Genomic DNA, 26,812 nt, shown 5'->3' on the forward strand with positions numbered 1-26,812 from the left:
TAGAATTTAATTATAAATCATATTGTGAAAGAATTTTTGCAATATCTTTATAAGTTTTTATATTATTTAATATAAACTGTGAAAAAACAATATTTTCCTATTTTTAGACCGTTATTCTTCACATATTGTATTTTCTGCTCAAAAACTTTGCAACATTTTTTTACTTGATTTAAAATTGTGTTTACTTGATAAAGTAAAGTACAGCAATGAAGTGATAACCGCACCTATGGGACTCGTAGCTCGCCGTTCGCGGATTTGACGATTCCGATCGCGAGCGCGCAACTTCGACATCAATAAGCGCGCCACGAACAACTTGGCCAAACATGGCCGCCATTGCCATTGCCGTGCACCACCAGCGTAATAACATCATTCATTTCGTTAGGTCCTTTTTTCCCGATGAGAGACTCCTCTGCGTCATTCGTCCCCGGCAACGCAATAACGGATGGAAATTCTGCACGACGACTAAAAAGAAAACGAGATAACAAGCGCGCTCGAACGTAGGCTTCCCAATATACACAATCAACACACACGGGTAGCCTACTCAATTGTCGAGTTTGCTGTGTTTTTTCTCTGTGTGTGAATGCATGAGCGGACGGAAATGAAAATGACTGGAAATTCCGTTGCGCCTTCCGTTTCGGATACATTCGCGGCGGCGACCTCCGCGAGACCGCTAAACCGCCGCCGCCCGCCGTCATTGTCATGCAGCACGTCGAACGCGATGAAACGTTGGCGGACTGCGGAAAGACTACTCCGACCAAGACGCACACCATTCCACCGCACAGCCTTACATTTACATCGAATGTTTTCGGGGCGGCGGAGACGCGGGGCGGCTGCGATGTCGAAGCAGGTTACTCGTGCCACGTAGAGCGCATTTCAACATTCCGTTAGTCGCATATTCGACTAAGCGAATTGAACGAATTGAATACACGTCGGCGGCGGCCAAAGAGTTTAACTTACACGGGCGGCACGCAAAGGCGGCACGTAGAAACAATCATATATCTGTCACCTGCCGTCGCGTCATAAACATATCTTCACGTGTGTGGAATTCATAGCGTACATCTTTTTTGATATACACTTTAACCTAACTTTTAAACTATTAATTTTAATATTACCTTTTTTCCAAATATTTTGAAGTTAAAATTAATAAAACATAATTTTACTTTAAATATTTCTATTTTTAACGACTAATAAAATAGTTTTTAATTATTTTTTGATATTTTGCGAACATATTGTATGTAATTTATGCAATTAATGTACTTAGCGAGTTTACAAACACATAACAAATTTTTATTGGGCAAATTATGCTTTTTATTGTCGTTTAAAATTAAACGGGTCATTTACACGTGTTTTTATACTCGGGTTGTTCCATAATAAACAGAACATGTCTGGCATTATTAAAAAAAAATTTTCTAAACTTACCATTAGTAGACCCAGATCCTGATGATGTAGCCGCACGTGTGACTTGAAGATTGACCATGAAGATGGCGGCCAGAAGCCGCCATAACTTTCGAACTTTCATAGTTTTACAAAAGAAATAAAATTAATTTCCCGCACAATAAAAACTTTTTCTTTATATTCTAATTTTTTCTTCCCTTCTAATTTAATTCTTTTAATATATTTAATTAACAAATGATATCTTTGAATTTTTCTGTGATTGTTGAATTTGAGCGCGAGATAGACGCGCAAACAAACGCGTGTTTGAGTTTCAGAGCGGCCGGTCGTCGGCGTCGGCTCGCCGGCGATGCACTGACGCGGGGCGCGCGCGTCCCAGCGTGCGTCGCGACGCCGTCCACCCTCACCTTCACTCATGCGCGACGCCGGCGACCTGGCGCGCCTACGCCAATGGCGAACCGCAAGCCGCCCGCCGGAAAACCAATGGGAAAATCAAAAGACGCTGCATGGGTGGGATCACGTCGGGGTGGCCGGCACGTAAGACGCGTAATTAGAATCGGCGGCGGCTACGGCGGCGGCGGGGAGCTATTACAGCCTACCTGTCTTATTCAACCACCAACACTCCCAAAAAACCTCAAAAACCTAAAATTAAAAAAAATAATTTTTAGGTTAAGATTTATCAGCTACTAAAGATATGCAACCCAATATACACTAAATTTTTAAAGCATTCCAAAACAACATATTAATATTTTATGGTTTCATATACAATTTAACACAATTAATTCACTTGTGTGTAATCGCATCAGTTTGCAATCATGCATAATCCGTTATTATTCAAGATTATCAGATTAACACCAACACGTCATCACTATCCAATGATAACAATCACATACCATCCTCTATTACTATCGTAGCAACTATAAACAAAGAATTTATTAACTCCAACACATAATACTAAAGCAACCTAAATTTCACCAGTGTATATTTGGTTGCCTATATTATTTTATTTGAGTATATCATATTTTTCGATGCATTTTGTTTCTTAACCCAACCATGATCACATATATCTCCCCAGGGTGGGCGAGTCCGGCCAGATGATCTGTCAGCGAATGTCAAGTTTCATCCCCCATCCCCAACCCTCACAACTCTCAACTGTCAACTCTTATTTCACACTCATGCGCCTTTCCTTCACCTTATTCCATACCTTATTCCATTTCATTGCAGAATGCGAAACTTGTGCACTTCCGCTGCCACCTTTATCAGCATATGGTAAACAATAGCAATGTCAAAGTCTCAACTAACAAGTTTCTCGTAAAAACTTTCCTGCGGTTGTCATTTCTTGTTAAAACCGACAAATTGATTCTTTCACCCCACTCTAATGTCATGAAGTTCTAACCTAATTTACGCCGCTACTTACATTTGAATAGGTATGCAACTTTTGTTTCATGCTTGAGACAAATTGATATAAATGCATTCAATATGAAAGGGGGAGAGGAAAAAAAGAGGTGACACCGCAGAAGGGAGGACAAACATCAAAACAACTAAATTCGTGCTTGTTAACTTTGTCGAAAAACACCGCCGCGACGCCAGCGGGAAAAATACACGCGTGTTTTCGGCGAAGGGGTTGCATAGGGATGAGGCGTTGTCGTCCTGGCAAATATGGTAGTAAAATATATCGGTCGTTACTACTTTGCAAAACTACTAATAACGCTTTCTGATTTGATGCCATCAATTCCCCGCCGGTCGTCATAAATTAATGGCGGCGATAACAATTCTCTTTGTTTTTTCCGCACAAACAAAAAACTAAACTATAGCATAGGTGTGTGTTTGGTTGCCTATATATTCAGCAATCAAATGAATGTATGAATGTATGCAACCCAAATAACAAACAGCGTTTTTTGGCTGTTTTTGTGGGATATTTTAATAACAATCAACGATTACAAAACTTTTGTAATTGTTTTACGCTGTTTAAAGTATTTTTATTGCTGGCATTCCACATGGCAACAATTCGCTAACAATTATAATACCAGCGAGACAAAAGCGCAAATATTAAACGCAAAACAGAAAAGATTTCCAACGTTTGGAGATTTTCCGCTTTGGGGCGCAAAACTTTCCGATCGCATTGTTTCGTTTCCAAAGGAATAAAACTTACTTTAGGCATTTCATGATTCTACATTTCTTAATCTTAAATATTCCATTTATTCTACCTGAGAAATTTTTCATTAGAATTTTCGCTTTGAGTTAAAACGGCGGGTAAAAATGTGCGAAGCCATTAGATGTTGTCTAAGGATAGCTGACGGGATTGCGAGGCGCGATATGCGCGCGCGTATTAACATTTTCTCATTTTCGCCGCCCTGACGTAAATCGAAATTGATCAAAAAGAGGCCTGATGTGTGCGCGATTCGAGGATTTTTCCGCCGGCGGAATTTCGCGCGTGCACGCTTGTTATGCATGACGTTAGTGTTTCGACGCCTCGTGAGCTATTCGAGGTGGTAATATAATGCAAATGCAGCCGAGCCAACGTGAGAGATGTGTGATAACGCGGTTTTTCGCTTTTCACAGCTACCGGCTCCTGGAAAAAATCGCTACTGTATGATAAAAATATACTTGCATTAAAAATTACATTTTTGGGGGTAGGCAACCAAAATTACAGTCTTACAAGTTGCCTAACATCAAAATATTTTAATTTTTTTTATAAAATTTTGCATTTGTGGGCAAATTATTATTTAAAAAAACATAAAAATTATTTTTGGCAATTGACCTTAACTTATGCAACCAAAATAACAGCAATACAAGTTGCCTAACTCAAAAATAATTTTCCCGCTTAATTTACCATAGGCAACCTAAATAACTCTAGTAATATAAGTTGCCTAATCTAAAAATATAACGAGTTAACACCTTTTACCGAGTCTTGTATAAAATAAATTCCCCGCTTAACAAGCGACTCATGCCTGCGAATATATTAAAAAGTAATTGAATCCGAACGTCGTCAAAGCAGGTACGAGTACTTCTACAGCTAGAGAGTAGCTCTGATCGCTGTGAAACGAAACGCGGTATCTTGAAGAAAGGCGCCGGATTATTTGTTTCATTAGTTCGGCGGACGACCCGCGAGCACGCGCCTCATAACCGCGCAGATGTTCCGAGCACAACAATCGCATATTAAGCAAACAAGCTACGAACACGGTTCGAAGTTTCGCAGGCATCGGAGACGTGTGCCACGCGGTGCATCGACGAAATAATAAACACTTCACGGTAAAGATGTGGAATGCATGTATTTTTCTTTTGCTCAAAGTTTGGTTTTAAGGGGAAATATTACGTTTGTAAAAAATGTTTGGTTTTTTGAGTTTTAAACGGAAAGTTTTTAATTAAACAATAAATATTTCTGTATTTAGGTTAATAATGTTTCTGTAAATAAATACACAAAATTTGAATGTGATTGAAGCATTAGTTTAGGAGATATTGTTATTTAAAGATAAAATTTCATAAAAAAATTAATATTTTTGGTCATTTTTCTGCAATATTCGTCAATTTTGTTATTTAATTTTTTATTTTTAAAGTTTCTTTATTTTGCTATATAACCAAATATATAAACCCCCTTACACAACCTCCAGCTTGATGTCAGTACGAAATCAATCAACGTGTTCGACACCCACGAAGAAAATAAACTTTAATCGTCTAGTTTAGCGCGTAGAAACTTTCCCCAAAACCCAAAAAGCGTAAAAACAAGCAATAGAACTCGAAATTCGTAGATTTCTCGACTTTTGCGACTTGACTCACAGTTAGTTCCTTACTTTTCTATCTTTCCAAAGAAAACCAGAGCGATTTTCGTTCGTTAGCGTTCGCACCGCACAGAAACTCGCAACTTTCAACCCGCGCCGATTGAATACCTCAATTGCCGCTTGATTTGTAAACTGACCACGTGACTCCACGACCTCCACGTGCGAAAAACCCACAAAAACATCCCCAAAACCAAAAACTTTACGTAATTAAATGTCTTCGTCAATGCTATTCATGTTATGCAACTTATATAACACACCGTAAAATATTTTAAACGCTCGCAGTGTGAGAACGTGAGTCTGGACACATTTCGACGCATTAATCAAATAAACTGTGTCTAAATTTACCACAAAGCTCGCTTTTCATCAACGCACATGTTTCCAGCATCACGCATGACAAGTTTCTGTGCTAATAGACGTGGAACTAATCCGCTATGATCTGTGAAGTGTTGAATTGCTGAAAAATGTATGCAACGCAAATTACGTGCAATACAAGTTGCCTACAATAAAATCCCTAGATGGCTAACAACACCTGTGTACATGCTTGCAGGGGGGACGGAAAATTCTGCGAGCGACTGAAATACTAAAATACTTTGCTCGGAGCAGCTTGCATGCCGGCAGCGACTATTTTATAACGTAACTAATTGTTGCGGGTAATTATGGTTGGCGCTCGGCGTTCTAATTACGCCTCGCGCGCGGTTTATATATTCAGCCGGCGTGTGTGGCATCCGAAGAGAATTTCGTGTTTTAGGGATGGTTGGAAAAGAGGACACGCCGTTATACACACACAGACTGATACACACTGACACAAATTTAAACCACAAACGTGGTCCGTTAAAAATGTGCGCACGAGTTAAACAAGATGGCTGACTGACTCCGCGTGCAGATGTATGAGCTAGTAGCGCCATCTACAATGACATAAGTTAAATAACATGTTGGAACTTTTGCTTTTTCTTTGTTGGCGTGCTGCACGTTACAAGGACGTGTGCAACGGTGGACGGTGTCTGCATGTCAAGTACTCCAGCGACGCCATGATCAAAAGCACGACGAAGCACTGCACACACATAATAAACCTTGAAGGTTGGAGGTCCTTGGAGCAAGGAGCAAGGACACACATATGATATACGATACACGACTGGAGACTGTCCCCTTGACTGTGGAGGCAGGGAGACATGTGACTTGGTAATTGAACGTTATTTTTGCAAATGCTAGTGGAATATACAATATGTCCATGGTGAGTAGCTTATAAAACACATGGTATATAAAATGGATGTTGTGTTTCATTTAAAGAAAGTAACGAAAATTGACACAAGATACGAAATAATGTTTTTGTTCAGTTTTTTAGTAATAACTTTGGAAATATTTGATAAAAAATAGAAATATTTGGTAGATTGTTAGTATAATTATCAACAAATAATATTTAAAAATTTCAATAATATTTGTTAATTAGTTCTATAGATAATTGGTTTTGAAATTTGAAAAAAATTGAAAGTTAAAAAATTGCTTTTTTATTAATAACTAAAAAACTAATTTATATACACCAAAATTACTCCGGAAATATTTACTTTATATATTGATAATTGTATATTAAAAATTTTAGCCTAATCAGAAAAGCAATTTTGGAGATATTAACGTTTAAAGTTCAAGTTTCACGTAAAAATATTTCTGATTTCAAAAATTAATGTTTTTATGTGGTTTTTTTGATATAACTTTTAAAGTTTTTGATAAAACAGCAAAATATTTGGTAGATTTTTACTGTATATAACAATAAATAATATTTATAAATTTTGACAACTTTTGTAAATTAGTTTTGAAGATAATTGGTTTTGAAATTTGAAAAGTAATAAAAAATTGAAAAATTGTTTTTTTTATTAATAACTATAAAATAAATTGTTAAAAACTAAAACTACTTTGGAAATATATTTTTAACATATTAATAAATGTACATACAGAATTTAAACCTAATCGATAAAGTAGTTTTCGAGATATTAACGTTTAAAGTTCATATTTCAAGTAAAAACATTTCCCATTTTGTTAAATTCACATCTCACACGAGAAATGCTCTCCAGAAATGTCTACACTCAATACCTTCAACCGGTAACTCGATATGAACGTCCGCGTCGATTCGCACGAGGCATATTTTATATAAACTGCAACGTGTACCGCATCGTTTAACAGCGAACGCAGCACAGCGAAATAAATTTAATCAATTCGAAACGGCAGTTGATAATTTGCGCGTTACGTTATTCCGTACGCGTTATTCCGTACACTCAACATAAAATTCTAGTTTTTTTTTTAAATTGAAAATTTCATAAAAAATAATTCCCGCTGCGAAAAGAAATCAAAAGCTAGTAGACTAATCCGTCGATGTAAGCCGCTTGCTGTCCAGCTCGCTATCCTGCTCAATATCATCCCGTATCGGGGATTTTTCGATTCGCCTAAGCCTAATGGAGTTTCCATGTTTATATGCAAATGTGCACATCAACAGGTACGTCGCGCACGATTCACACACAATACATGCTCGCGCGTACGTTGGGTTGCCGGCAATACAAAAGCTCGATTGTCCTTTCTTCATCCACCCTGCTTGCATATAACATCACAATCGTAAAACTCGCTCATAATGCACTTTCACTCTTGTTATTCTGTTATTTTGTTATTCTGCTGTTGAATTTGAATGTTTTATAATTTTACATTTATTAAAATTGCCAAGGGTGCGACAATTGTGCGCCTGTGAAGTTTTAATGTGACATTGTGGCCAGTGAAAGTTTTTGCCAATTTAACATGCTACACGTGTTGCATATTAAACGCCAGCGGACAATTTTTCAAAAATAGCAGGAAATGTACGTCACAAAGCCCGAAATCATTCACAAATCGCTTTCATTTCGTTTCGTTTTGTGCTGTCTCGAGACGCGACGAGATTTTTTACGTTTTGCATTTATTTTTTGCCCGTTATCCTTTCGCTTTTTTTGCTCCGGCAGGACTGAAATTTCGTGTCATTCGTCGTGGTTTCACGCTTGACGTTATCGTGATAGTGCGTCTGTTTTGTTCACAGCCGGCGGACGCCGGCGTTAATAAGAAATCAAATTTACATCAAACAAAGTTTTCTCACCACGAAATCCAAGGACTCCAAGGACTACAAGCGCTAAAGATGGCGTTGTAAGCATTAATGTAGAAAAAAAGATAAAGGATCAACATGGCGGATAGACTAGAGAAAACTACAACCAATTAAATAAGATTTATCACTTTAAACGTAAAAATCTTGATTTTTTTTCAATATTTCTGTGAGTTTAGTCAAAATTTACTAAAAATCCTTTATTATCCTTAAAATGAAAAACAAATGAAAGTCACGTCGTTCGGTTTGAATCAAACATTTATTTAGCGAACGCTTTGCTCAAGAATTCACACTCGCGCGGCGCAAAGGAAGTCCTCGCGTTAAAAAGGACTTTTTTCCTTTTTGCAGATGTCGCCCGAAGCGGTGCGAGACATCGTCGACACGCCGACACGCCGACACTTTGTGTGTGACTTGTGCTCGACTTTGCACATTCAGGATATACGACAGGAGAGCGCCGTAGGTCTTGCCCGAGAGGGTGGTGGCGGCACTGGAGGCGGCAAAGACGCGTCCAAGCAGAATATTTTAATTACGAGCCGACCGTTCTTTAAATTCCCGCACAAGTATGCAATCTTTGCGGTGCGCCACAGACGTTTCACAGGGTTGGACTCAAAAAAATAATAAAAAATATTGTAAAATATAGTTTTGTTAGTTATAACGTTTATAACTCAAGAATGGCTGGGTGGATTTTGATGATTTATAAATTTTTGGATTCATCTTGGCTTGGAATAGGATAATATTTATTAAAATGTTAAAAATTTTGACGTAAAGGGTGTTAAATAAGGGATAAAAGTTGGTATTAAGGTTTAATCATAGTTTTAGTTAAAAAATTGAATTAGAGATGGCGTTAATGTGCAGTAAAAGCATTTCTCATTTCTTTTAAATAAAATTGATCTTAAAATATTGATTTTTCAAAATCCTAACCTTAAATTTAAAATGTTCATATAAATAATTCGAACCGATTTGCATAGAGTAAGATTAATAGCATTTCCGGTCATAGACACAAACCATTTGTCTCTCTCTTTCTCTTTTCTGTGTGTGTGTGTGATTGTGGGGGCGGGTGGAAAAACGTTTTGCGAAAACTGGAAACGCAATCACATTTTGGAATTTCAATTAACATTGAACGATTGAATTTATGAGAATTAATGATGTGCGCCCCCGCGCGTGCACCTTTCGCGTTTGTCGGAAAACTACCCCATCGCCGATTGCCGCCCCGAAATCAAATCGATGTACGACTGCTGTGCGCGAATGCGAAACGGAACAGTTGCGGCATCGGCGGCCAGCGGCGGCGGCGATTTACGCGTTCCGGCGGCCGGCCATTATCATTATTATCATTTCAATTATAATTATTAATTGTCGGCGTATGCGCGTATTCCGGCATAATTCGGGTGTATTTCAGGGGCGGCTGGGTGTTTTTCGAACTTCAATACGGTTCGATACACGGATGTGTTTATTTGTAGGTGTATCTAAGCGTAATAATATCGAGGTTATATTTGGTTGGTAAATAATATTTTAAAGGTGAGAGGTAAAGTGTTGGGATACGTACGTGATATAAGGGTATTTAGGTATTTATTTGAGATATAGATATTTGCAAATAAATTAAAATATTAGTGGTTTACGCACTACGAGTAAATCCGTTAGATGGCGTTACTTTCAAATGTGGTTTTTCAAAATTTGTTTTTTGTTTTGCATTTATAAATTAATGCAATTATTTATACCACTATGCGCATACGATGAAGAATTAATTTATCTTTGATGTAGTATGTATTTCAATGCTGTGCAATTAGTATTTTCTTAATTATTCCGATTTAATTAAAAACAAATTAATAAATCGTGTTTTTTTTTGCAACATTTGTTATGCTTTTACTATTTTGAAATGTTTTTAGTTCATTGTTCCGTATTTCAAAATTATTTTCGTGTCTTGCATTTCATTATCAATATTGCCAATGATTACAAATTTGTACCTAACTGTGACGCATAAAATATAATAGATAATAAACAATATTTTACTATAAAAGCCCAAGCGATTATAAACCCAAACATAAATCAATTCCACATACAAGAATAAACAGTTCTACCAATATTTAAATAACAATTTAAAAATGGTTAAATTTATTTTGCAAGCTGTACTTCTATCAACTCTCCTGGCTATGGTATCAGCCCAAAGATGTCCTCATACTGTAGAACCACCTTGCAGGCCTACACTTCCTTGTGAAGAAGATTGTACTGATTCGCCTACTGAATGTGCAGTTGTAAATGGTAATGCAGGCGAACTTGCTCCTGGCGGGTGTAATTGTTGTAATACCTGCGTGTACATAGTCAGTAAGTATAATTTATAATTGATTAAATATAAAGTACTTCATATTGATATTCAATCATTTTTTGTTTGTTATAGAAAACAATGAACAATGCGGTTATAATGGGACAACACATACTTCCTTTGAGTGCCGCTGCAATTTCCAGTGTGTTGATGGTGTATGCCAACCAGAAAACAAGCCATGGTGGCCATAGGAAGAAGATGTAGAAGAATGAAATGTTAGTTTTGAAGTGTTTTCAAAACATTGTTAGCTCTTGTTGTTATAATGATTGAGCGTTGAAATAAAATATATTAAAATAATATTGTAATTATACAACAGGATCCTACAAATTCCCGAACCTTAATATTTCAGACTTCAATTCTATCAATTTTTAGAAATACTAGCTTTAACCCGGGGCTTCGCTCGCGAATATCTAAAATAATGAAGTTGCTTCCGTACGCGTCTGTAGTCACAGAAGAAGTAACAATGAAGTAGAATAGCGGGAAGTTTAAAATGGCTGAAAGTATAGTCTATGGAAGTATAGTGTACAGTCTCCATAGTGTAGTCAATTGGATTTGATGTTGACGTAGCTGTCGGTAATACAGTGTGATAATACAGTGTGATGGTACTATAGTACTTAGGTTTGAGCTTCATTGCTGGAATGCTAGATGGCGTTAAAGTAGTCAAATAGCCAGATGCAGAGGTATTATTGGCTAAACTATTTCTTTATTTTATTTAAAAAATAATTTTTTTTATTAAATAAAAAGTAGCCTATAACCATTCGGGTACCACTATGAATATGTGTACAAATTTTTATGATGATCGGTTAAGTAGTATTTGCGTGAAAGTGTAACAAACATCTGGACTTTCGCATTTATAATATTAGTAGGGATATGTTGATGGGTTAAATGAGAAGTATATTTTTAATCGGGGAACAAAATGTATTTGTTTCTGTTACTGTTTACATTTTAATTATAAAAACATGAGCAGTAGTTGGATTTGCATAAATTGCATTCACCCTTCCAGAAACCTGCTGCCTTACATTCCTCGTCACATTTCTGAACTCCAGTGCATCTTGATGAGTCTTTAGGAATGACTGTTAGTGTTGCTGAAAAAATATACATTTGTTAAGAAAAGTAAATAAAATTAAGCTAAAATTTCTATTTTTTCTTTAACTTACGAGTTGGGTCTCTAGCACTTCCAAAGTCAAAGGAAAACACAGCGATGGCAAAGACGGCAAAAACAAAGCACCACTTCATTATGAATCGTTGGTTGTTAACTGCAGGTATTCTTCGAATTAAACTGACTCAAAACGTTTCCGTATATATACCAAAACAAGACTTGATAATTTATATTTATATAATTTATGTTTTAAAGGGTAATAACTGACAATTTTGATTATAAAATTTACGAATTGCTTTTTTATGATTTTTTATGCTTTTTTATATTAAAACTTCAATATTTGAATTAATGTGCATTTTTCTCGAATTAGCTTAAAATTCCTCATGTAATTTATTCACTTGCGAAACCGTTTTTTGCTTTATCTATTAAGACGTTGATAAAGAAACACGTACCCACGGAAATAAATAAATAATCTAATTATGTTGATAATATTTCATTTGCAGTTTTTAAAAACCCTTTTAATAATACCTTTGTTCAACTTTAATAGGTGTACATTAAAAATAATAGGCTGAACATTATATAGCGTCAAGTCGCATGTTAATAAATCACATTCTTTACATATGACTTACGGAATTTTAAGCTTGTTCGAAAAGAATTCACTTTCATTTAAATACCAAACTTCACATACGAGTATGAAAAAAGTGGATTAACAGATAACATAAATATAATAATTAAAATTGTCAGTTATACTAATTGCGCCTTATGAAGCTTTGTTTTAGTATAAATACCGAGATGTTTTGAGTTACTTTATTTGAAGAGTACCTGCCGTCAATAATCAACGATTCATAATGAAGTGGTGCTTTGTTTTCATGATGCTCGCCATTGCATTTGTTGGTTTCAGCGCAGCTAATCCTTCTCGTAAGTTAAAAAATCAAATCAAACTTTTATTTTATTATTATAACTTTTGAATTATTTTATCGAATTGTGTGTTTTTCAGCGTATACAGTCCACGCTAAATCACGTTGCAATGCCCAGAAATGCAGGGACCAATGTTTATTTCAAGGTCATTCAAGGGGAGTATGCGAATCCAGCGTCTGTAGTTGTAAAATTAGCAAAATGATTGGAAACACGAACGTGAATAAATAAATTTTGTTCCTCCGATAATAATATGTTTCTTATTATACATATCTACCATATCCCCGAATATTTATGGATTTGCATTATGAAACAAGCGTTACCACTTATTGCTTAGATGATAAAAATATATATTAAAAATATTTCTCTACTTCCATCTATACAACGCCAGTTTATCCACAGTATTTAGACCCAAAACGTGGTACTTTATATACGGACGGTCAAACCGCACATAATATTCATTATGTACTTGCATTATGCACGGGACGGAGCAGCCGCCTGCGCATGCGCTGCGCGCGGTATGAAATCCCATGCAACGTCAGTCAAGCACGTCAAAGCAGGCGCTGCTGCTGCTTGTATCGGAGGGGCACGATATCCCTACTAATATTATAAATGCGAAAGTCCTGATGTTTGTTACACATTCACGCAAAAACTACTTAACAGATCATCATGAAAATTTGTACACATATTCTTAGTGGTCCCCGAAAGGTTATAGGCTACTTTTTATTTAATAAAAAAATTATTTTTTAAATAAAATAAAGAAATTGTTTAGCCAATATAACCTCTGCATCTGGCTATTTGACTACTTTAACGCCATCTAGCATTCCAGCAATGAAGCTCAAACCTAAGTACTATAGTACCATCACACTGTATTATCACACTGTATTACCGACAGCTACGTCAACATCAAATCCAATTGACTACACTATGGAGACTGTTCACTATACTTCCATAGACTATACTTTCAGCCCTTTTAAACTTCCCGCCATTCTACTTCATTGTTACTTCTTCTGTGACTACAGACGCGTACGGAAGCAACTTCATTATTTTAGATATTCGCGAGCGAAGCCAAGGGTTAAAGCTAGTGCACTTATAATCTTACAGTTTAAATAAGTGTGCGAGCAAATTGCGATGATTTAAAATAAAAAAGTTGAAATACAAAAACCGCAACGTCGAACTAGAGTAGAAGTAGAAAAAATAGCATGAGCATCTTGTGGCTAAACGTTGTTAATACCCTCGTTTAGACACTTGTTACGTAATATACTATTATTTTCTACCCCTCAAGAAAAACATGTCAATTTAAAATAAATAGTAGCGCTGAACTTTTTGAAATATTATTTTTAAACACACATCTTTCATATCGTATGAAAACGTCTTAGTAATATTTAAAATTAGTTCAAGTTCGTGGAATTAAAAAAACTCCCTATTTAAATGTAGCACGGGATACTAAATAACTTTTGGTTTTGAATAATCTTTTAATTATAGTTAATGATTAACTTCAATAAGCACACATTATAAATAATGATCCCAAATTTTTGCAACTCAACAAAACACATTCTTGACGTTGAGTTCATAGAATTTTAAGTTAATTCAAGTTCATTTCACTTTTCAAATATATCGAAATGAGATAAGAAAGAACTAACAAGGTAAAAATGCATAACTTAAATTACATGACCAAAATTATTCATAATTAACTTCTTGAAAAATATTTAGATAATATTTTTTAATTAGATCTGGTTTTAGTATATAAACGAATACGTATTCAGTCAATTTATTTGAAGAATACCTGCAGTCAACAACCAACAATTCATAATGAAGTGGTGCTTTGTTTTTGCCGTCTTTGCCATCGCTGTGTTTTCCTTTGAATTTGGAAGTGCTAGAGACCCAACTCGTAAGTTAAAGAAAAAAATTGAAATTTTAGCCTATTTATTTAGTTTTCTTAACAAATGTATATTTTTTTCAGCAACACTAACAGTCATTCCTAAAGACTCATCAAGATGCACTGGAGTTCAGAAATGTGACGAGGAATGTAAGGCAGCAGGTTTCTGGAAGGGTGAATGCAATTTATGCAAATCCAACCACTGCTCATGTTTTTATAATTAAAATGTAAACAGTAACTGAAACAAATAAATTTTGTTCCCCGATTAAAAATATACTTCTCATTTAACCCATAAACATATATTTCAATAAATGGACAAAATTGAAGACTCAAATATTAAGGTTCTGGAATTTGCAGGATCCTGCTGTATAATTACAACAAATATTATTTTAATATATTTTATTTTAACGCTCAATCATTATAACAACAAGAGCTAACAATGTTTTGAAAACACTTCAAAACTAACATTTTCTTCTTCTACATCTTCTTCTTATGGCCACCATGGCTTGTTTCGTGGTTGGCATACACCATTAACACACTTGAAATTGCAGCGGCACTCAAAGGAAGTATGTGTTGTTGCATTATAACCGCATTGTTCATTGTTTTCTATAACAAACAAAAAATGAATGAATATCAATATGAAGTACTTTATATTTAATTAATGATAAATTATACTTACTGACTATGTACACGCAGGTATTACAACAATTACATCCGCCAGGAGCAAGAACGCCAGCATTACCATTTACCTCTGCACATTCTGTAGGAGAATCAGTACAATCTTCTTCACAAGGAAATGTAGGCATGCAAGGTAGTTCTACAGTATGAGGACATTTTTGGGCTAATACCATAGCCAGGAGAGTTGATAGAAGAGCAGCTTGCAAAATAAATTTAACCATTTTTAAATTGTTATTTCAATATTGGTAGAACTGTTTATTCTTGTATGTGGAATTGATTTATGTTTGTGTTTATAATCGCTTGGGCTTTTATAGTAAAATATTGTTTATTATCTATTATATTGTGTGCGTCATAGTTAGGTACAAATTTGTAATCATTTGCAATATTGATAATGAAATGCAAGACACGAAAATACGGAACAATGAACTAAAATTATTTCAAAATAGTAAAAACATAACTGATATTATAAAACCACTATTTTACTAGAAAGCAATCATATTTTATTTTATTTAAATTTATTTTATAAAAAATTCAATTTAATTTTAGTTTTATTAGAAAAAAAAAACGCAAATAAAATTAAAATCTCTTGAAAATCCAATTCAAAATCTATTTCTATTATTTTGTATTTAAAAAACTATTAAGCAATTCAATAATTAAAACCTGTTTCTAAATTTTAATCCAATCAATCATAATTCAAAGAAATTAAAAATTAATCAACTTAAATAATTGCTTTCGTTTGTTGTTTATTCCTCTGTATGTATGTGTTTGTTTGCCATTGTGCAAAAATGATTTATCGACACGAAAGGTTACAAAAGATATTGCACACCCCCGTCACCCATCACCCATCTCCCAGCGTTTAATTTTTAACCACCACCCTCACCGCCCCCGCGCGCGCAACCCCAAATATTTTCACACTGGCCGACTTTCGCGCGTGATTAATGCCGCAAATGCGGTAATTGCGGTCCATTGTTCACTTGTGCAAATGTGTTCGCGCTCATAAACCGCCTCGCAACGCAACGCAACCCAATTATATCGAGCGGCCGAGGGGTAACAGTGAGTAGCGCACGAAAACAAAGGTGGCACCGCCATTGATGACGATCATCATCATCACCACCTTATACAGTCTATCAGGTGTGTATCTGCGCGCCCTCGCCGAAAAACACAAAAGGCGCTGCTAATTTAAATTAATGGAGACGTCTAATGTCCGAACGTCGGCGTCGTCGGCGTGTTTATCATGGGGGCGGGCGGGATGGTACACACAGCGTGGAACAATCGCCGGATGGGACTCACCTTTAGGATATATTAATTAGGAAGTTATATCAATTATGATAGAATTATATCTATAAAAATTATTTTTTATTGAAATTGAGTATAACTTGAGAAATCTTTGATGGAATTTGATGAAATTTTATATATAATATATTTATTAGCTAGAGAAGAATCTGGTAAAATTTTGTTTAAAAATATTTAGTGTAACCTTAAAAATTTGAGGGTCAAATTTCTCCTTATTTTATTTTATAAAACATTTGGTTTTATTAAATTTTACTAAATATTTTAATGTTGCACTTAAAATTTTACACCAAACTTTTTGCACCTTATTTTTGCATAAATACCCTATGGATGTTGAAAATTTGGTAATATTCTATAAAATAATCTCCAAGATATCTGTGATTAAAGTAAAAACTAAATATTTTTGTTTTTATACTTTAACAGTCAATAACTCAAAATTTTATCAAAATATTTTAATAATATTTTGGAATTAGACAAAATATGTAATCATTAAACTATATATAAAATTTCATAACTTTTCATCAATAATTAACGTAGTTGTTCAAAATTAAAGAAAAAGTATTGATAACTCTTTAAAACTAACTAATTTCCTCCCCACAAAAATTGCAATTATTGATAAGATAAGAATCAAAATTAACCCTTCTCTTTACTGGCATCACAACCCTATATATATAAAAACCCACCCCACACTTCTGAATGTCTCTCCTCCGTCCCCAATCGCTCGACCGCCGCGAGGCACCCGGCGATCACTTAGGATAATTCTCATTTCTGCTCGCAAGATTTTTATTACTTTCGAAAGTCCACCAGGCACGCCACCATCATCATCTTTGCCCGCGCGCATATCTCGCGCAAGATTAGCGCAAACTTTTAAATAGCCGAAAGCAAATTTTCCGTTTTCCGGCCATGACTGCCAGTCATTAACTTTGTTTAAAAATCAGACAATGTCGTCCCCGGCGCGCAAAAACCAAGAAGAGGACTATCAGCAGAAGGACCTCATCAAGGCGGACATTTAAAATACGTTTATCTTGAGCGCTCGCGAGTCGCACGTGAGCAAAGGAAGAAAAACGCCGCCAACTATGTTACAACAGATGTAAAAGTAATGTCAACCGTAATAAAAGGGTTCAAGAGGTTCAAGTTTGAGAGGAATGAGTTACAGCATCACGTTGTGATTTTATCTTTATCTTTAATTACAAAACGTGCTCGCTACGTGGGGTTGATTAGTTTAATTGTCAACTGAAGGCATAAAGTTTTTAGTTTTTCCATTTAGGTACTGTTTTTCATAAATTTGTATGTTTTACATGTTTAACCCTCAAATTTTCTAGGTTATAGTAAGTATTTTTAACAAAATTTTGTCAGGTGTTTTCTTAGCTAATTAATTTAGTGTATGTAAAATTTCATCAAATTCTATCAAAGATTACTGGAGTTATTCTTCATTTCAGTAAAAATGCAATTTTTATGCGATATATTGGTATTTATAGGTTATAATAATATTATAGGTTATGTCAATACTGTTTTCAACGTTTTCTAACCACAATCAAATATTCAAACGCCAAATAAAGTTTAAACAATGGAAAACTTGCATATTTTGCATAATAATAAGCAAATGCAAGTAAATGACGCAAAATCCGCTCATATTTCATGTTATTTTGCACCCAGTTACCATTTTCATACAGGATTTCACATGAGATTAATCTTAGACATAAATTGTTTATAAATATGGTTCAGACTTCATATAATCTTCAAAATAATAATTGTTTACAACTGTAATTTGTTTACTTTCTGACTTTGAGAATATTTAAACGAGTTCTTTCGTTGCTGATGTATTTAAATGTTTTATTGTTATTAAATTCGTGATGCAAGCCGCAGAAGACGAAAAGGGAATGAATGCGCCTGTAAAACTGTACAGATGTAATGAAAATATCATGATTTTTCATGCGACGTCGGTGGTTTATTGGCCACCCTCGTCTCGCCCCGGCCTGAATGCGAATGTCACATAACTGACGTTCAAGTCGACCCCATGAATTTTAATGATATTAAATCTGTCCTACTGTCCTTTTATTCGCTGAAAATTTTCTATTCTTTGCTTTTCTTCGCAAAGTGGAGTAAACATCGGCAAATATTTTTGGAATTTTATAGTTTTTATTTAATTTAGGGATGTTTACTTGTGTTTTATCAATAAATATTATACTTTCAGTCATAGAATAAATGATATTGTAACGCAAAACAATATTTACTTAATTCAATCACGCGTTTCAAGGATAAAACTTTAAAGAAACGTTTATTTTGATCGCATTTCCAATTCTTTAGCATTTTTGAAGAAACGAGCAAACCAATCAGCAGAATACTTTAGATGACACTCGATATGTAAACTGGCATCAAAACAAGCCTTAATCCAAAGGAAAACATGTCATATTTAAGTATTTCTTAGCGAAATACGCAAGTCAAATGATGTGTTTCAAGTGTCCTTCAGCAGGAATATATTCCCAAATGGAGTTGTGCCATAGGCAACCCACCATACAGCAACTAAGAACTGACACACCGCAGGATTCCAACATTTAAATTGAAGGAAATATTCAAGGATAACTTTAAAACGTATTTCTCCTGTTGTAGACATATCATGTTAAAATTTACATTCTTAAACGAATTACAAGTCTATACAATATCATGTGCAAGTATAAAAAAAAATAGAAATTATTCAATAATAAAGTCTACTACTTGGAATATTGGATAAAAAGAAAAATAAATCACACACCATCCTGTAAAAAAGGCCATGGAACACAAATACACTTCTTCGGACGACGACGCAGACGCAGCGCCGACCAACCCCCCAAAAAACGACTTAACAACTCTGGATCATGAACAACTTGTAAGAAGCATAAAGTTGTGGAATTACACATCTAATATTTATGTTTGTGCTTGTGTTTGCGCACATCGGGTGAACGATTTCGCACGCGCGGGGACGGCGACTTGCGATCATGCCTACCAGAGGAAGGTCTCGGGGAATAGGGTGAATAACGACCTTTCGAGGAAGGTGAAGGACTGCGATTGTGACGCGAGGAACGCGACCCGTGCGACTTGATTCGTGGGGGCTGGGCGGGCTGGGGCTCGTGTGCTTTTCTTGCGCGCTGGCGAACGACTTTTCGACCTAAAATTCCAGCACAAATCATAGTACATAATATTTTTGCAAATATCCCAACATTTATCACAAGCTAGTCTTGTTTTTGAAGTAAAAATATAAAAGTTCAAAACTTTTACCTGTGCCTTGATGTGGACCCACTCGAAGAGCTGCGCGCATGCTTTTTATGTTTTCTAGAGGTACTACAACATTAGTAACAAACGTAAGCCCACATGGTTCATCATCAACACGTAAATCAAAACATATACGACACAGTTTCATACTGACATGGTCATTTCTTGAGAAATAGAAAAGAATGAGTAAACGCCTGGTGTACTTACAGGTAGTAATCCTCCTCGGAGCTGTCTCGACGTTCGCGTTCGGACTTCCTCAGCAGCTTGCGCCTGTAATGCTCGACGTGCTGCGGCACCGTCCAGCCGGACTTCACCGATCGCTGGCCGGACTCTAACTCGTCCTGATACTGCATAGCTTTCACTTCAATTTCGCGCAACCTTGTGCGCCTCTCTTCAGTCATAGTTCTAAGTGTGTTTGTAAATGAGTTGATTATTTTTGCACCCACAGAGTACGTCTTGCATTAAATTGCGAATTGTCAAAAGATTCAGCTTAATGTATTGCTACACCTGTAAACTACCACCAACCTGCTATCCGTATAGTCATTGGAGCCGTCGTTGTCCGCCTGGCTGCTGTCCATGCTCTGGTCGCCGCTGTGCTCCAACATGTCCCATTTACTCGTGGTCATTGCCTGTGCCTCCACTTGTTCTGGATCCACTGTCTCCCATTTGGATTTGATGAAACCGGCGGTTGAGGAATCATCTTCAATAACAACACCTAACATACAAATATTTACATTATTTTAGTTGTTTTTAAATAAAAATTAATATTTTACCATCATAATCTGATGGAATAGGTGATGGACTTCTCATATTTTGTTTCAATGCGCTTTTTTAACAATGCAGCGCCATCCATAGGTACATCTTCATCTGTTTCCGCTTCAACGGGACAACCATCAACATCGTCCATTTTGTCATCGACAGCTGGTGCGATTATCCCCAGAAACGTGTTTGTTAAATTATCCATGTATATTTTTGAGAAGATTGAATCTTCCCATGCTTTTAATACGCGCATAACACGCATTCGGAACCCATCGGCTTTCAATCTGCCGTCCATCTTGTCATACGCCATTTTGATTTGTTTCATTACTTCAATTAATCTGCTCTCGAATGCTCGCCGATATGAAGATGCTCGTGTTACTTTAACAGCGCAGTTGTGTAAGATATCGTTGATGAGGTACAAACGCGCAATTTTTTATTTATCGCTGTGGTGTCATTAGATAAGGATTCAAGAATACAGTCGGCGATTTCTTCAGCGGCGTCGCTGTGTTCAATGCAGAACACCATTACTTCGCCGATTTTCTTGCGTTCGGGTGTTAGGTTACGGATGAGGTCTTCGAGGCGGTCACGTTGGGTGATTGAGAGGGAACCTTTGGTGTTCGAGCGGTCTTCGTCGTCGTTGACGAGTTCTTCTGGCATGCCGGCGGTGTAGTTGTTCATTAGGGGTGGTTTCCATGCAGAACCATCTTTATAACAAGGGAATAATGATCAAGTTGTAGTTTTGTAGATAAGTAATAACTATTGTTGAAGTTTGATATAAAATACTTAAGAAAACAAGTAAAAATTCGTTTTTGAGTAAATTGAGTGCTATTTTGATTATTTTTAAGGTTAGATTTTGTGATCTTTATTATTGCGCTAATAATTACCATCTAAACCATTTTAAGAGACAAAATTATAAATATTTTACCTTTAAACATACGAAATTCCCTCGTATTCCACTCTCGTTGTGAATCGCCATGCATAATTGAATAAATCTTCCATCGATAGTAAGTGTGCGCCGGACTTTGATTCTCGAACAAAAATCTAAACAATCATAGCCAATTTTTATACAAATTTACTTCAATTATTATGTGTTTACCTAAACAAAGGATTATTTATCTCTCTATTCATGATCATAGCCTCAAACATGGGTCCTTCTCGCACGACGAACTCTACCATCCGATGAATGAGCATCAACAGAGCTCTGTCAGTCGGCGATACAACTTTACCAAACTTCTAGACAGAATTTCATTGAGTTCTTCCGCACTCTTTGGCAGAACGTCTTTATCTCTAGCCTGGGGTTGGGCGTTGAATGGTAATCCAGATGGTGGCGGAGGTGATGACAACTCCAGCAGACACGGTGGGATGTAAATTGGATGTGGAGGGATTACAACTGATTTTCCCCAGCCTAACTTCATTTCGTAGCCAAGAATATCTTTTCCTGCAATAAAATTAATTCCACGTTGTATAAAATGTTAAAATCAATGAAATACAGAATAATGAAGAGTAAATGAAGATATTTTCACGAATGTTAGTGATAAATTGTTATTTACATGAATTTTGAACTTTTTTCTAGTTTTTATCATTAAACTTACCGTTTAAACAACGTAAAGCACGTTCCCCATCCTTCCGACTCATGTACGCAACAAATCCACAATTTCTACCTCGGGATTTTTCTTCATCTGATCGAGGCCACATGATTTTAATACTTGCCAATGGACCAAAGCGTCCAAACACTTCCATCAGTTGCTGTTCAGTTATCTACACACAAATAATACAATAATTAACCAAAATACTAAGTAGAATGTTTTCTAAAGTAATCTAACCTTTGGGTTTAGGTTACCCAAATATAAATTGGTTGTTGTAGGATCACCATTATCAAAAGATCCAATGTCATTTCCCTTGAGGAAAAGGTCCATGTCATTCTCCACTGCATTTCTGCTCATTCCTTTGTACTTATGGCGTTCTTCTCTTTCTTCTTGAATTCTAAACAAGTACAAATATTGATTTGATAAGTTTTGATGTTAAATACTAATTTATAGCTTACTGTTTGAGTTCTTCTTTAAATGACTCAAGATTACTCTTGCTGTTTGATTTTCTCTTGCCCAATCTCTCTGGTTTCTTCTCATTGGCAAGTAATTTTGCATAGGCTTGGGCGGCATCCGTTGTGTTTGCATCATTTGATGATAAACGTGATTGTGGTTTATACAGTTTGCCTTTTCACGTGTATCTTCCTCTGCAAATTAATAATTTAGAACTATTTCTTATATTAAAGTTAAAAATACGTACTTCTTGCTCCTGCATCATATGTGCCTGCTTTGACCCATACCTTGCTGCCTCCATTTATTGGAGTCTCTTGGAAAGTCTCGACAAACTCTTGAAAAGCCTTTTAAAAAATGAAATATTCTTGTTTAAAAGATCAAATTTTTGAAGTAATAATTAGGGTATCATAGACATACATGTGCTGCAGCTCTTTCTTCTTCTTTTTTCCGCTGCTCTTCAAGCTCCTTTTTAGAAAGTGTCCGTTTTCCCATTGATCCAATCGAAAATGCCTTCAACTTCTGTTGGGGAATCTGCTATAAAATAATATTGAGGTTAGTAAGATTTAATATAGGATTAAATGATTTCTACCTTTAATTTGTCACTCATTTTGTACTCCGAATTAAAACACACTTGTTACACGTTAGTTTACGTTGTGGTTTGGTGATAATATTAATTAATAGAAGAGATATTGACTAATATCTACATAAAATATCAGAAACATCATTCGCGCGTCAGCCATTACAAGAGAATAAATAATGCGCAGGCGTGTTTTCGGGAACTGTAGGCAACTCAATAATCTGGAAATTTTTAAAATTTAATTCTTAATTTAAAAAGTACCACTAACTATTAATAATTGTTATTTTTTCTAATTTTTAAAAAGTTAGTAAGAGAAACGCTTTGTAGCTCGTGAACTAATACACATTTTGTGAGTTTCTAAAGGCCATGTTATAGTTTAAGAGATGCTCTACCTGTTAATCGACAATATGAACTGCATACAAAAGTGGAAACACGTGGAATCAATAATTATTGATTATAATAATCTCAGTTGTGGGACTAGTATCTGTCGCATTCATAGATGGCACTAGGATGCACTAAAAATCATAAAATCGGGTATACGGCATATTTTTATATTTATCGATAAACGTGGGAACGAGAATAGTTTTGTATACAATGCTTTTTATCTGCATGCAGCGTAAATCTCGTTTGGTTCTGATAGCATTCGCGCTCGAGGTCGCGTGACGTCGACGCGCCGGCTTTGCGCACCTCTTGCTTTCTTATCAGATACTGTCCCGTCGTTGTTTACGCAGTTTCGGCATGCACTATCGGTGGATTGCAGCCAGTTTCGTGCCGGTCGCTGGTTAATCCAGTCGTGTTTTGAGAGATTTATATCGTTTATTCGGACTTCAATATTCTAAATTTGTGTTATACTCGAAGATCAATCGACTATTTATTTGTACTATGCGACTATAGTAATTTGTTTAATGTTCGGAAATGCCGGTTTTTGATCGCGTTTGTTATGTATATTACAAGTCACGTGATAGTGGATTTGATAACATTCTTCACTCGGCGTTGTGTTTGGTGTCGGTTGCTAAATTAATCAGATATATATCGCTCCCATGATGATTCTCATCATTAAGAAAGATCCGTCAGGCTTTTGTAAGTATCTAGTAACTAACAGAACAGATTGTTTATTTTGTGTTGATTGTTAATTATAACATAATTCAATTGTATGAAATATTGTTGTTTTAATTTAGGTATTCGTTTAGTTACAGCACTCGTTGTGCCTGGCAGTCCGATAAGCTGTGTACTAGTATGTTTATAATTCAATTATATTTTTTGGTCAAATTTATATTTGCTGTTTATAAACAAGTTTTCTATTTATTACGTACTACCTACCTGTGAACTAAATTAGACAACTGGCACGGTCGGACATAATTAGGAGATATTCGCAATTCAAAAAGGGCAAAAAAAATTGCACTTTTAGTCAGGTTTTTGGTCTTTTTATCCCACGATATTAAATTGTTTTAAATTCATATGTAATGCAGAATTTTCAAATCTTTCATAACTTTCAATTTGTTGGTCACTATAGCTTTTTGTTTAAAAGATATGCACTATTATCGTTTATTGACTCGAATATGTCAAGAACGTTGATTTTTCCTTGTTTATTTAGTCATATTGCAATTATTCGCAATTGTATAGTTGAATCTCATTCGGTTTACCGTAGCAGGGTGTCGATAGAAGTGACTCGTGTTCTCAGCACCGTATGAAGGTAGCGGTAGAAGTGACTCGTGTTCAGGGCACCTTACGTGGATGAAGAGTATAGCTAACTCTCATTTACCAATTTTTTCTTAAGAGTTAACATTTTATGTCTTAGATATTCAATTTAACTATCATATTTGATAAAGAATTGTCCGTAGATTAAGACTTTGAGATTCGTTCCTTTCTATCAGTTTTAGATTACGAGATATTCGCGATTGAATAAAATGGGCACAAATTGAAAAATGTCACTTTTTAGCACTTTTAGTCGCGTTTTTCGACCTTTTACTGTAGGAAATATAATTATTTTATATTTTTATCTGATACAGAATTTTTCAGTCTTTCATAATCAACAATTCGTTGGTAGCTATCTCCTTTAGTTAAAGAGATATTAATTTTCAAAAATCGTCGAAAAAAAGTATCAAGCACCCCCCCTTGGCAATTTTTTCTTAAGAATGAAAATTTCATCTCTCAGATTTCCCTTTTAACTATCGTATCTGATAGAGATTGGTCCGTACATTAAGACGCTGCGATCAGATCTTAATTATCTCTTTTAGTTTACGAGATATTCGCGTTTGAATAAAATGGGCACAAATTGAAAAATGTCACTTTTTAGCACTTTTAGTCGCGTTTTTCGACCTTTTACTGTAGGAAATATAATTATTTTATATTTTTATCTGATACAGAATTTTCCAATCTATCATAATCAGCAATTTGTTGGTTGCTGTGGCTTTTAGTTTAAGAGATATGAATTTTCAAAAATCGTCGAAAAAAAGTATCAAGCACCCCCCCTTGGCAATTTTTTCTTACGAATGAAAATTTCATCTCTCAGATTTCCCTTTTAACTATCGTATCTGATAGAGATTGGTGCGTACATTAAGACGCTGCGATCAGATCTTAATTATCTCTTTTAGTTTACGAGATATTCGCGTTTGAATAAATTGGGCAAAAATTGAAAAATGTCACTTTTTAGCACTTTTACTCGCATTTTTCGACCTTTTACTGTAGGAAATATAATTATTTTATGTTTTTATCTGATACAGAATTTTCCAATCTATAATAGTCAGCAATTTGTTGGTTGCTGTGGCTTTTAGTTTAAGAGATATGAATTTTCAAAAATCGTCGAAAAAAAGTATGAAGCACCCCCCCTTGACAATTTTTTCTTAGAAATTAAAATTTCATCTCTCAGATTTCCGTTTTAACTATCCTATCTGATAGCGATTGGTCCGTACATTAAGACGCTGCGATCAGATCTTAATTATCTCTTTTAGTTTACGAGATATTCGCGTTTGAATAAAATGGGCAAAAATTGAAAAATGTCACTTTTTAGCACTTTTACTCGTGTTTTTCGACCTTTTACTGTAGGAAATATAATTATTTTATATTTTTATCTGATACAGAATTTTCCAATCTATCATAATCAGCAATTTGTTGGTTGCTGTGGCTTTTAGTTTAAGAGATATGAATTTTCAAAAATCGTCGAAAAAAAGTATCAAGCACCCCCCCTTGGCAATTTTTTCTTAAGAATGAAAATTTTATCTCTCAGATTTCCCTTTTAACTACGGTATCTGATAGAGATTGGTGCGTATATTAAGACGCTGCGATCAGATCTTAAATATCTCTTTTAGTTTACGAGATATTCGCGTTTGAATAAAATGGGCAAAAATTGAAAAATGTCACTTTTTAGCACTTTTACTCGCGTTTTTCGACCTTTTACTGTAGGAAATATAATTATTTTATATTTTTATCTGATACAGAATTTTCTAATCTATCATAATCAGCAATTTGTTGGTTGCTGTGGCTTTTAGTTTAAGAGATATGAATTTTCAAAAATCGTCGAAAAAAAGTATCAAGCACCCCCCCTTGGCAATTTTTTCTTAAGAATGAAAATTTCATCTCTCAGATTTCCCTTTTAACTATCGTATCTGATAGAGATTGGTCCGTACATTAAGACGCTGCGATCAGATCTTAATTATCTCTTTTAGTTTACGAGATATTCGCGTTTGAATAAAATGGGCAAAAATTGAAAAATGTCACTTTTTAGCACTTT

At 35.3% G+C, this 26,812-nt stretch overlaps 2 protein-coding genes, 5 long non-coding RNA genes and 1 pseudogene across 10 annotated transcripts in view; 4 read left to right on the plus strand and 4 right to left on the minus strand.

Annotated features, from left to right (window-relative positions):
* Positions 1-1,726, minus strand: part of LOC135797132 (lachesin-like) — a 63,130-nt gene extending 61,404 nt beyond the window's left edge. For both annotated transcript variants that reach the window (XM_065309344.1, XM_065309343.1), the window contains exon 1: positions 1,420-1,726. In XM_065309344.1, the coding sequence (XP_065165416.1) occupies positions 1,420-1,519 (100 nt within the window). In that variant the 5' untranslated portion in view covers positions 1,520-1,726. The remainder of the gene's footprint in view (positions 1-1,419) is intronic.
* Positions 1-26,812, minus strand: part of LOC135797505 (uncharacterized) — a 131,024-nt gene that overhangs the window by 92,054 nt on the left and 12,158 nt on the right. The gene's annotated exons all lie outside the window — the stretch shown is intronic.
* LOC135797585 (uncharacterized) lies at positions 10,312-10,894 on the plus strand. The gene is made up of 2 exons (XR_010549584.1): positions 10,312-10,599; positions 10,673-10,894. It is a non-coding gene; the product is annotated as an uncharacterized lncRNA (long non-coding RNA).
* Positions 11,495-12,229, minus strand: LOC135797210 (uncharacterized). Its single transcript, XR_010549495.1, has 2 exons — positions 11,755-12,229; positions 11,495-11,682 (listed from the first exon to the last, which is right to left on the minus strand). It is a non-coding gene; the product is annotated as an uncharacterized lncRNA (long non-coding RNA).
* LOC135797375 (uncharacterized) lies at positions 12,390-12,863 on the plus strand. Its single transcript, XR_010549524.1, has 2 exons — positions 12,390-12,614; positions 12,694-12,863. It is a non-coding gene; the product is annotated as an uncharacterized lncRNA (long non-coding RNA).
* LOC135797226 (uncharacterized) lies at positions 14,382-14,762 on the plus strand. Its single transcript, XR_010549500.1, has 2 exons — positions 14,382-14,502; positions 14,575-14,762. It is a non-coding gene; the product is annotated as an uncharacterized lncRNA (long non-coding RNA).
* LOC135797249 (U2 snRNP-associated SURP motif-containing protein-like) lies at positions 19,054-23,254 on the minus strand (annotated as a pseudogene).
* LOC135797500 (xaa-Pro dipeptidase-like) overlaps positions 23,771-26,812 on the plus strand; it is a 225,977-nt gene continuing 222,935 nt past the window's right edge. For 2 of the 3 annotated variants that reach the window (XR_010549550.1, XR_010549556.1), the window contains exon 1: positions 23,772-24,162. The gene's annotated coding sequence lies outside the window, so the exon portion shown is untranslated. Of the gene's footprint in view, positions 24,163-26,812 lie in introns of all 3 variants that reach the window. The other variant, XM_065309905.1, reaches the window with a different exon arrangement.

The sequence above is a fragment of the Atheta coriaria genome, unplaced genomic scaffold (assembly GCF_025399875.1).
Source record: "Atheta coriaria isolate IRGN ID8LTWV9N9 unplaced genomic scaffold, Caltech_Dcor_3.1 hic_scaffold_8_pilon, whole genome shotgun sequence".
Taxonomy (NCBI): domain Eukaryota; kingdom Metazoa; phylum Arthropoda; class Insecta; order Coleoptera; family Staphylinidae; genus Dalotia; species Dalotia coriaria.